General features: G+C 42.9%; 1 protein-coding gene across 1 annotated transcript in view; it reads left to right on the top strand.

Annotated features, from left to right (window-relative positions):
• LOC115099809 (vitellogenin-A2-like) overlaps positions 1-7,381 on the top strand; it is a 38,592-nt gene extending 31,211 nt beyond the window's left edge. The window contains exons 29-36 of the mRNA XM_029617658.1: positions 1,402-1,540; positions 1,640-1,757; positions 3,909-4,095; positions 4,781-4,875; positions 5,129-5,226; positions 5,308-5,467; positions 6,177-6,338; positions 7,098-7,381. Of these exons, the coding sequence (XP_029473518.1) occupies positions 1,402-1,540; positions 1,640-1,757; positions 3,909-4,095; positions 4,781-4,875; positions 5,129-5,226; positions 5,308-5,467; positions 6,177-6,338; positions 7,098-7,213 (1,075 nt within the window). The 3' untranslated portion in view covers positions 7,214-7,381. The remainder of the gene's footprint in view (positions 1-1,401; positions 1,541-1,639; positions 1,758-3,908; positions 4,096-4,780; positions 4,876-5,128; positions 5,227-5,307; positions 5,468-6,176; positions 6,339-7,097) is intronic.
• The last annotated feature ends 4,887 nt before the right edge of the window (positions 7,382-12,268 follow it).

The following is a 12,268-nucleotide window of genomic DNA, read 5'->3' as shown; positions in this document are numbered from 1 at the left end:
TACCCCTGTGTAACACACACGTGTTCAAAGTTTGTATTTAGCAGGACTGTTGGGAGAGCGCAGTATAAACAATGCACAGCTAGCGGCAACATAGTGACGTAGCAGATGATGGCAGAGAACGACCCATTGGTCCATCCAGTTTGCCCAATTATTCCTGCTAAGGGTTTATGCCAGCTGCCAGCCTTAGAGGCTGGGCAGCTCAAGGAGATCACTTCTTATCCTAGCGGTTCTCAACCCAGTCCTTGGGACACATCTAGCCACTCAGATTTTCAGGATATCCACAATGAGTATTCATGAGATAGATCTGCATACAATGGAGTCAGTTCATGCAAATCTACTGCATGCGTATTTATTGTGGATATCCTGAAAACCTGACTGGCTGGGTGTCTCCCAAGGGCCAGTTTGAGAACCCTTGTCTTGTCCAAGTCAATTTTTGTCGACTTCCACATTGGTTCTCCAACGTCCAGGGAGATGTTTCCTTGTGTAGATAAGTGCCTGCAGCTAGTTTAGAGTTAGATTATATTTAGTCCTCAGAGCTTTGTGTAAGGCCTTTCCCTCTTCTCCTCCAAAACATTAACAGGGTGGTGAATGCATAGAATGGCCTCCCAGCGGAGACAATGGGGCAAAAATAGTTACAGAATTCAAGAGGACGTACAGTAAGCCAGAGGATGTTGAGGTGCAAGGTGAAGGGAAAGCCAGAATTCAGCTGGGGTCTATGGCATTGCAACAGGAATTAAACTGGGCAGGCTGGATGGGCCTTAGAGTCTTTTGCTGCTTTTGTGCTCTGTGCTTCAATGACGCCCATCCGGTCTGTAGGAGGTCAGATGTTGTGGGTGAGCAGTAAGTTCAGAATTCCAAAATCTCTAACTAGTTTTATAGCGCAAAGAATTGTGGTGAGAGTGCAGTGCAGTATGATTTTGTGTTCTTTGTGCAAATGTTTTCAGTTGACTCTACTAAATAAGTAGAAAAAAACCCAAAACATTTTATCTTCAGCTCTCTATATTGCGGTAAGCCAAAGGTTGACCCAACTCCGGTCCTCAAGAGTCATGATGAGCCTCAAGATGTGCACAGTGAATGTGCAAGAGACAGATGTGCATTCAGTGGAGGCAGTGCACGCAAATCCATCTCATGCATATTCATTGTGGAGATCCTGAAAACCAAGTCCGTTTGTGGCGCTTGAACAGGGGTTGGACAATCCCTGCAGTAAGCTATTGCCTTTCCCAAAGTAGTGCCAGGCCCCCCTGCCATCCAGCTGGGAGGCTGTACAGGCAGCCAGCTACTCTGGGTAGAGGGGCTACAGATCAATTCCATGTCCTCCAGACAAGCATCTACATTCACAAACACATCAAAACTCATGGCAGGAAGTTCTATTAAACAGAATTTTTAAATAATATTTTGCAGTGGTATCCAGTTTGTCACAGGAGCGGCTTATGCAACAGGATTTTATGAGAAGTCAGAGAGAAATCCCTCCAGACAGATTACAGCGGTGGCGTCTCTACGCTCATCACAAAGTATTAATTTACTCATCAAAACGCCCAATGTAAAGATTTCATTACCAGCAAAAGTTTTTTTTTATTTTTTGCCTGAAATAAAGTGCAACTCTTGTGACAATTATTTCCTACCTACCTTCTCGTCACAGGTCACCATGTTGTATCCAGGCCTTGCTTTCCCATTTTCGGGTCCCTTCTTGCCAGCCTCACGAGCGTCAGCCGGCGGTGTTACTTTCTCACCGTACTCACTCTTGGACAGTCTGAAAGGTCAGTACGGGGCTGGCTGAGAGCTCCTTGCCGAAGGTGCTGGTATATCTGAGGGGACTCGCTCTGGCATCAGTATCCGTGCCCGCATTCTCCTCTCTTTCTTTCTAAGATTCAATGGAAATGTTTCTTTTATTATAAAAGTGTGACAAGCTCGGTGTCAACTCGCAGTGGAAAATTACATTTTCCAAAAGTTGAGGTTCGGGCATCCAGTAAAAGTTTGCCTGAGATCGGTCAGACACCGAGCACTAGAGTTAATATATTGGTTCTGAAATGGTCAATTCATTTCTTTTTTTAAAGCAGTCACTTAAAATGAAGGGTTCATCTGATAGCAACAAAGACTATTTCAATCAAACTCTCTGGGCAGCTGCATTTTTTAAATTCAGACATTCAACTCATTTCTTTGTTATACAGATTAGATAACACAGAAGGTGATCCCTTTCTGTTGGATTAACTGATTTGTAACTAGCTTTCCAGAGTTAAATCATTTCATCATGCTAATGCCAGTGTAGGAAATCGAATAGCCAAATGGATCTACTTTTTTTTTTGTTTTTCTTTTTTTGGAAAACCTTGTTTGCATATTCATCGTACATTGATTTCAGACAAAGTTTACATCTCCTATATTCTGCTACTGCATTAATTTCCCTAAACTGTAAATGGAAGCTATGCACCCTGCTCTCTGCCTGATGCCCTTACCGGCTTGCCAAAGCAACTACACTGAGCAAAGCGTGCTGCAGATGAGTCTTTGGGGGACTGTTGTCACCTTGTGGCCGTCTTTTCCGGTCAAGCTGCTAGCAGACTCCTAGGAGGCAGCCAGTTAGCAGCAGCAGCAGCCGCCATCACAAATCCAGCGCGATTGATGGTGCATCTTATAGGAAGTGCAGCCCCTAAGATTTAATGCTAGATTTATTTTTTCTTTTTCCGCTAATAATGCAAGTAGATGTAAATGGGAAGCAATAACCAGGGTACCTTTTATTTGATTTGAGCAGGGGTTAAAGGAGCAGAATAATCTCCTGCTCATATCATGTTCTCTATCAGACTGGAAGAGCCCAACGAATAGATCAGGGATGACCAGCTCTGATGCTTGAGGTCTGCAAACAGGTCTGGCTGTCAGTGGATCCACAATAAATGTGACATATTTACATAGGATTTCTAATTTAAATACATTTTAAACTAATTTGCAGGTGTCGGTTACTCAGAAAACCAGACTTGTTTGTAGTACAGGTGGGGATAAATATAGAGTTTGAAAAACCCAAGTCCCTAGTTTAATCAGGTGTCATGTACACAAATTTGATTACAGGTAAAAATGGTTAAATCTTAAATTATCCTGCTAATTTGATTTATATTCCACTTTTTGGCACTTCAAAGTGGATTACATTCAGGTACTGTAGATATTTCCCTGACCCCAGAGGGTTCACAGTCTGAGATGGTGAATTTCAAACAGGCACGCGGGTGCACCCAAGGACGCGTCAATTTTATAACATACATGCACATGTGCGCCTATGTTATAAAATAAGCTGACCACGCACCCAATTTTAAGTGTGCAAAAATCCCAATCCTACCATGCAAATGGGGGAATTTTAAAAGAGGGTATGGCCAGTTTTACCAGTTCATTCACCAGTTCGCCCAGTTACCAGCTAGATCCTGCCAGCCCCCAAAATTAGATAGCCTGTGTTCCACCCACTTGGTCCAGACCCCTTAAACTCCTCTGATCTCGCTATTTTTTATTTTTTTAAAAACCTAAGGCTGGTCCCTAGCAGAAGTAAAGATGCACGGCCCTAGACATCAGTGCATAAAAAGAGACAGACCACATCTCTCGGTCCGTCCAAAGCGCGCCTGCACCCCGCCCCGTTTTGAGATCGAGTGAGATGTGCACATATCTCAGTGGCTTTTAAAATCCGCTCAGCGCGCACAAGCCCAACTTATTCCCGCATCCCCCAATTTATGCATGCACGCTGGTCTTTTAAAATTCATCTTAATGTTTGTACCGGAGGCAATGAAGAATAAAGTGACTTGCCCAAGGTCACAAGGAGCAGTGGTGGGATTTGAACCCTGGTTTCATTAACTCAAGCAACTCTTTCAAATAGTTATTGATGTTAAACTGAAAAGCTTGCTTTATAAACTTAATATTCATATATGTAAATATTTTTCCAGGTCGCTGCACAGCAACCCAAGATACAATCACAACCTTCAATGGAGTTAAATTTGACTACACAATGCTAGGAAAACTGTTACCACATCTGGCCCAAGACTGTAGCCCAGAAGTGAAGTTCATAGTGATGATGAAGAAAGCTGAAGAGTCTCCTGACTACAAAGCACTTAATATTAAACTTGGCAGTCAGTAAGTACTTCAAAAGGAAGGGCAGGGTTTTAAATGTACTTGTGTGGGGATCTTTGCTAGACTTCCCAACACAGATTCTTGCTTGCACTTAAAAGGGTCTGTGAGGTTTTTTTTGTAGGTACAGCCTCTGTCCTTTCCCCATGTGCAGTACTTTCCTTGTGCAGATAATGGCACTCTGCCCGCAGCGTAGGAGAGAAATCTGCAGGAATCAGTAGTTAAAGCTCATCTTTGATTTTCAGATAAGCGTAACTCAACCCAACTGCATTAAACTAGAAAGCAAAAGATCTTGACTATCATGCATGGATAGCAAAGCACAAAGTTGGTAGGTTAACATGCTTTTTCACAGAGGCTAATGCAGACCATTACTTAGTGCAATAATGGAATTATGTAAAATTAAAAAAATGTACCAGGCATTAAAAAAAAAACCAACTTTTAGAAAAATGCAATTAATCTGAAAGTAGCAATAACTCTTCTTCAAGTTCAAAAGTTAGATTTAAAAACAAATACTTTTCAAGATGGTATTAACAAAACCATGAAGTTCAACCATCAGTAATTTTGTATGGGAATAGTAGAGGTTAATAACCATCTTACATTTCTGAAGAAAAATTGTTCTAGAGCCAGTGGCGAGGGGTCAGACTATCTTTGAAATAAGGCTGCTTCAACATCTCTTCTCTTCTTCCTGCAGTGGCATTGACATGTTCCCTTCAGCTGGGAGCTTGAAGCTAATGATTAACGGCATAGAAAAACCACTGGATAGTCTCCCATATGAGTCTACATCTGGTAAGCCACAGCACAGTTCTGCTGTGCGATGCATCTTTGGAATATGTCATTGCAAAAGAAAGCGCTATGGGTTCGAAATGGCTTCTCTTTGTTGCTTATATATGTACGACCTATGCAGAAACATTTTATGTACCAGCAAATATGCAAAAGTAGCAGCCGTATTGGTAGATTTGGTCTTTGCTCATGCATGAAAAGCTATTAAGCAACTGTTAGAGTCACATTATAAATATTTTTAATCCATGGTCTGTTTCAGAACCATTAATCATGATTAAAATGGAAGGTGAAGGGCTGTATCTAGAGGCATCGGACCTTGGCCTTAACAAACTCTACTATGATGGAAAGACAAGCAAGGTACTTGCTCCTTTAGGCCCAGTGATTATTCATAGCATTCCATGCAGTCATACTCAAAACATGTGCTTTGCATTGCTATAGGTTGAAACTGCTCTGTGGATGAAAGGAAAGATGTGTGGTGTGTGCGGCCGCCATGATGATGAGGTGGGACAGGAGTATTCTACACCTACTGGAGAGACAGCCAAAGATGCAGTGAGCTTTGCTCAGTCTTGGATCCTGCCAGAAGAGTCCTGTTCTGGAAGTATGACCACTTGATCTTTTCTGTGATAAACAGACTGGCTGTGCTATGTATATACCACAGGGCCCCTATCTGATTGCGGTAGTAGAGGACCACAGCCATAAGATGCGTGCCAGCTTTTGAGTTGCATGGGTAATTCCCACCGGCCATGTGAACAGAACACTTGCCAAATACTTTCATGCTGCCCCACCATAGACTTTATGATTGTATTCTCCCAGCCTCACATCCAGAATAGTGCACCTTTGGCTTCCAGATAGCCTAGAAAATCAAAGTATTATTTAATATCTCCACCCTAAACACCTTGGTAAGACCTACACTTGGGAGGTTATTTTCTTGCTAGCACTTGTACAGCACCTTCTTCCTTAGTATTATTATGTTCCTTTTATAGTTTGTTGCCTATATTTTTACAGTACTTGTCATATAGACATTTTTCAGCTGGAAAAGTAAACTAAAAACAAATCACAGAACAAATAAGGTTTCGGTGTGAAAATCTCACTTAGAACCTTTAGAAAAAAGGTCATAAAATACAATGGATGTGGATACAGAAAGAGGTAAGGCAACACGCACAGAGCCAGACATTGCACGTAGTAATGTACTCTGCCTAACGTTCTCGAAGAACATCTTGTAAACCTATTCCCCAATCAGTAACAAGCTGAGGCCTGTAGCACTGTTCTTTCACATAGCTTACTGCTAATACTAAGCTCTCTTACAGCTTGTAAGCTGGAGCCGACGCTGGTGAAACTCGAGAAACCAATTGGCACTGACGGCGAGATGTCCAACTGCTACTCGGTTCAGCCCGTTTTACGCTGTGTGAAAGGATGTTCACCAACCCAAACTACTCCCGTCTCTGTCGGCTTCCACTGCTTGCCAGCTGGTAAGTAAAATCTTTGCATCTACTGGAAGACAGCAAGGATGCTTAGCAGGAGCCCACAGATTTACTATGCCTAACTTTGAAAGTGTTTTACTCACTCTCCCTTTCCATATTAGTACAGAATAATGCTCAGGATTCAGCAGAACAGTTATTAATGCATTTTACCAGGCACAGCCCTAAGTAAAACATATTTTAATGTCCTGATTTTTTTTTTTTTTTTTTTAATGTTCCTTACTTTATCCTCCTTTTAAATGAGTTTGGCTTCAACACAGGTTTTCAGGCTATGCCTACTAAAAAATCATGAGATGAAATTTGCGTAAAATGAAAGCAGAGTATGCAAATCTTCTCATGCATATTTATTGTGGATATCCTGAAAAGCCAACAGGCTAGGTGTGGCCCAAGCCCTGCATTATAGAATCTTTGCAAGACTGCTTTCATACCATCACGAGTAAAGAAATGTACGAACAGCACTATGTACGTTCTTATATGTTTAAGCAAGAAGTTGGCTAGGATTGGCCTTTCTCCCATAGGTCTGAGCTGGGAGAATCAGAGCAATTTGGGCCCTAGGCCATCAGCATGCAACACCTGCTTCCTTTACCAAGCACTGCAATTTAATTTTTTTACTTCCAAAATTAAAATTGTTTTATAAGGGAATGCATTGCTTTCCAAAAGGACCACAGTACAGCCATGTATACTGGCACATGAACATCTAATGGCAAGATAAAGTTTATTCCACCATGCTACTATTATTCTAATTTACAGATGCCTCCATCGACCTGCTAGAAAGGGGGACGATGCTGGAGAAGACTGAAGACCTGATGGATACAATTGATGCCCACACTGCATGCTCCTGTGATGCCCTACAATGTGCGGCATAGAGCACTTCTGCACAAACCAAGATACTCTCTCGCTTCTGAGGAAACAGTTCATGACTTCAGATGATTAACGCTGTATTATGAACACTCAGACTTCTGACTGATAAATTATTTTGTAAAAATCAAACAATGTAAACCTTTGATTTCCAAATAAATCTGTGCATTCAAAAAACAAAACGTACTCCTATCATTAACAAGCAGATGAATATGGATTACAGCTGCCACCTTGTGTCATGAGGACTATAGCAGGGCACAGATACTGATAATATAAAACGCAGTAAAACAGGCAGAAGCTGCTCCCTCTCAGAGCTGGCCTTATGGTAAGGTGAGCTGAGCAGTTGCCCAGGGCACCATGAAACAAGAGGGGGTGGGGAAACTCCAGCTCTAACCACCCACCCACCACCAGTGCATCCAGCTGGCAGCAGTGCCACATAATAGCTCATCAGATTCCTCTGCTATGCAGAACCAGTTTTGTAGTACAAAGCCATAAGAGCACATGGTCTCATAACTCATAGGTGAGAGTGTCTCCCTACAACAGAGGAAGATGAGGCATTTCGCATTTGATGGGCCCAAAGTGCTGGAGATTTAGCTAGGGAAAGTGAAGTAGAAAACTGAAATACTGGGAAATGGAGGGAGATCTACATTTTTTTTTTTAACATACATTTGATATTTAAGGGTGATGAAGGTAGGGAGAGGGAGACTATATGTTAAGGTGGGGTGGAGGTAGAGAGGCAGGGAGATTACAGCACAGAGAGAAGATTGTACATGGGGTGGGAAGGAAGCAGGGATAGATAAGAGTATAGTGATAGGAGTATACTACCATCCACCTGGACAAAATGGTCAGACAGATGATGAAATGCTAAGAGAAATTAGGGAAGCAAACCAGTTTGGCAGTGCAGTAATAATGGGAGATTTCAATTACCCCAATATTGACTGGGTAAATGTAACATCAGGACATGCTAGAGCCATAAAGTTCCTGGGTGGAATAAATGACTGCTTCATGGAGCAACTGGTTCAGGAACCAACGAGAGAGGGAACTATTTTAGATTTAATTCTTAGTGGAACGCAGGATTTGATGAGAGAGGTAACAGTGGGGCCACTTGGCAGTAGTGATCGTAACATGATCAAATTTGAACTAATGACTGGAAGGGGGACAATAAGTAAATCTACAGCTCTAACATTAAATTTTCAAAAGGGAAGCTTCAATAAAATGAGGAAAATGGAAAAAAACCTGAAAGGTGCAGCTACAAAGGTTAAAAGTATACAACAGATGTGGACATTGTATTTTTAAACCATCTTAGAAGTGCAGTCCAGATTTATTCCACTCATTAAGAAAGGTGGAAAGGAAGGGAAAATGATTACTGGCATGGTTAAAAGCTGAGGTGAAAGAGGCTATTTTAACAAAAAAATCCTTTAAAAATTGGAAGGACCCATCTGAAGAAAATAGGAAAAAGCACAAGCATTGTTAAGTGTAAAACATTGATAAGGCAGGCTAACAGAATTTGAAATGAAGTTGGCCATAGAGGCAAAAACTCATAATAAAAGCTTTAAAAAATATATCCAAAGCAAGAAACCTGTGAGGGAGTCTGTTGGGTTGTTAGATGACCGAGGGGATAAAGGGGCTCTTAGGGAAGATAAGGCCATTGCAGAAAGAATAAAGAATTCTTTGCTTCTGTGTTTACTAATGAGAATGTTGGGGAGATACTGGTTTCAGAGATGGTTTTCAAGGCTGACGAGTCAGATGAACTGAACCAAATCACTGTGAACCTGGAAGATGTAGTAGGCCACATTGACAAACTAAAAAGTAGCAAAGCACCTAGACCAGATGGTTGCACCCCAGGGCTCTGAAGGAACTAAAAAAATGAAATTTCATCTCTATTAGTTAAAATTGGAAACCTATCATTAAAACCATCCATTGTACCTGAAAGACTGGAGAGTGGCCAATGTAACCCCAATATTTAAAAAGGGCTCCAGGGGTGATCCAGGAAACTATAGACCAGTGAGCCTGACTTCAGCACCAGGAAAAATAGTTGAAACTATTCTAAAGATCAAAATCACAGAGCACATAGAAAGACATGGTTTAATGGAACATAGCATGGATTTATTTTTTTTGAAGGCGTTAAACAAACATGGATGAAGATGATGTAGTGTATTTGGACTTTCAGGTGTTTGACAGTCTCTCATGAGAGGCTTCTAAGAAAACTAAAAAGTCATGGGATAGGAGGTGATGTCCTTTTGTGGATTACATACTGGTAAAAAGACAGGAAATAAAGTAGGATTTATTGGTCAATTTTCTGGAGGAAGCTGAACAGTGGAGTACCTTAGGGATCTGTACTTGGCCCATGATTTTCAATATATTTCTAAGTGATCTGGAAAGGAATATGACAAGTGAGGTAATCAAGTTTGCAGATACAAAATTATTCAGAGCAGTTAAATCACAAGAGAATTGTGATAAATTGCAGGAGGACCTTGCAAGACTGGAAGATTGGGCATCCAAATCGCAGCGGAAATTTAATGTGGGAAAAATAACCCTGGCTGTAGTTACACAATGTTAGGTTCCATATTAGGAGCTACCACCCAGGAAAGAGATCTAGGCATCATAGTGGATATTACATTGAAATTGTCAGCTCAGTGTGCTGCGGCAGTCTATCACTTGATGGTGAGATGCACAATTCTGGTTGCCGCATCTCAAAAAAGATAAGAGTTCCACTGAAGAAGGGCAACTAAAATGATAAAGGGGAGGCTAAAGAAGTTAGGGCTGTTCAGCTTGGAGAAGAGACATCTGAAGGGGATACCATAGAGGTCTTGAACAGGTAAAATGTGAATCTGTTATTTACTCTTTTGGATAATAGGAGTAGAGGGGCATTCCATGAAGTTAGCATGGGGCACATTTAAAACTATTCAGAGAAAATTCTCTCACTCAATGCACAATTAAGCTCTGGAATGTGTTGCCAGAGGATGTAGTTAGTGTAGCTGGGTTTAAGAGAAATCCATTAACTGCTATTAATCAAGTTCACTTAGGGAGTGCCCCTGGCCATTGCAGAGCAGCTTGGGTCATTGTCATGCTAAAAGGTGACCTTTGAGCCCAGTTTTACATTTGTTGTAGAGGGCAGCATGTTTCTTTATAGGAGTTTTCTGTACATGGCTCCATGCCTCATCCCTTCAGTCCTTACAAGTACCCCAGACCCTGCCATTGAGAAATATCCCCCTCATCTGATGCTTCCACCCCCATGCTTTATGGTAAGGTGGATGTTCTGCGGGATGTGCCGTTTTAATTTTGCTCTAAACATGAGTTTGCATTCAGGCCAACAGGTTCTATTTAGTTTCATCAGAACACAAAAGCTTTTGACACAGTGCTACAGTATCCCAAAAGTTTGAAGTATGTAAAACAGAATTCAAGGTGGGATTTCTTGAGTAATAGCTGCCTTAGTGGACTGCTACCATATAAGGCAAGATTTAGGATATCATATGCAAACTTTAACTAGTCTTTGCTGCAGGGGCCTGCAGCCTTCAAACGTTAGTACTAGCCTTTTGGTTGCCTCTCTGATCAGTCATCCAGTTTGGAGGGTAGCCTCTTTTTTTTTGAAAGTCACACCATGACTTGGCTTGAACCAACCAGTTGTCCAGATAAGGATGGACTAAAATCCCCTCCTTGTGAAGAAAGGCGGCGACCACTACCATCGCCTTGGTGAAAATCAGAGGCGCTGTTGCGAGACCAAATGGGTCAACACTTCCAGTTTCGAGCCCTATCAAGGCCTTGAAGCGCAGAAACTTCTGGTGACACAGTCAGATTGGAATATGAAGATACGCCTCAGTGAGGTCCAGGGATGCCAGAAACTCCCTTTTTCGCACCACATCCATTACTGTCCTCAGGATTTCCATGCGAAAACAAGGGACCCGGAGACGACAGTTGACCTGAAGATAGAGGATTGGATGAAAGGTACCCTCCTTTTTGGGAACCACAAAGTAAACCGAATACCATTCCCACCCCTGTGGAACCAGGAACATGGCTCTGAGCTTAAGGTGTTGCAGGGTATCCTGAACCGCCTCATGTTTGCTGTGAGAGACCATGCGGGACTCCATGAACACCTCCCGAACTGGACGAATGAACTCCAGGGCATAACCGTCTGAATACCTCCAAGACCCAGCGGTCCGAGGTAATTCTTGCCCATTCCATGTAAAAGTTGGATAATCTGCCTCAGACAGCGGAATGGGTGCTTGTGGCTTCATTGGGCAGGCTTACTGGTTCCTGCACTGAGGTGTCCAGAGTCCCTACCGGAGCGGTGACCACAGCGAAAGGACTGTGATTCCTCCTTCTGCGATCCGCAGTATGAGTCACCCCCCCCGCCCCCCCCCCCCGCGAGGGAGGGCCAGACTCAGATGAGCCTGCTAACTCGGAGGAGCAAGAAGGACAAAGGGATGCCGCATTTAAGTCCTGCCCGTGTGCTCCACACTCGCGGCAGGCAGCCGATTTGGTTTGCAGTGCCATGCAGGTCATTAGAAACTGTGAGCGGAGGAGAGGCCTAGTCCTGACAGCTGTGCGTGCTGCCGGTGGCACGGGAAAATATTGTAAACCAGAAAAAAAAAAAAAAAAAGGCCCCGACGCAGCAACCGTGCTGAAAACGCGGTCTGGGCATGGCAGACTTACACCCTCTCTTCACCAACACCCCGGAGCCCCGGGAGTGGAAGAAACCGAAGCTCCAACCCTGACACACTGCCCCAACAGCCTCTGGACAACAGGCTCCCCTGAAGCAGACTCCTTACCTCAGCTTAAAACACCTAAGAGACCCTTTTTTTTTTTTTTTAAACTGAACTTTATGGAGCCAACTCAAGCAGGGATCAAGGGAGCAGCTTCAGGGGTAGGAAGACTAGGAGCCCCTAGTTTTTACTCCCCGAGCCGGATCGGGCGAAACTCAGTCAGGGGTTCCCAATCCCCCGGACGCCCAGCGTCCACTGAGGGATGGCCCACGAAGGTGCCTAACACCTCAGGAAGAAAACGAGAAGGAAAAAAAAAAAAAAGAAAAAACCCAAAATTTCTAACTACACTGAAAAAACCCC

This window comes from Rhinatrema bivittatum, chromosome 10 (assembly GCF_901001135.1).
Source record: "Rhinatrema bivittatum chromosome 10, aRhiBiv1.1, whole genome shotgun sequence".
In the NCBI taxonomy this organism is placed as follows: domain Eukaryota; kingdom Metazoa; phylum Chordata; class Amphibia; order Gymnophiona; family Rhinatrematidae; genus Rhinatrema; species Rhinatrema bivittatum.
Note: the sequence above shows the minus strand (reverse complement) of the source record. Positions and strands in the feature narration are given on the sequence as shown.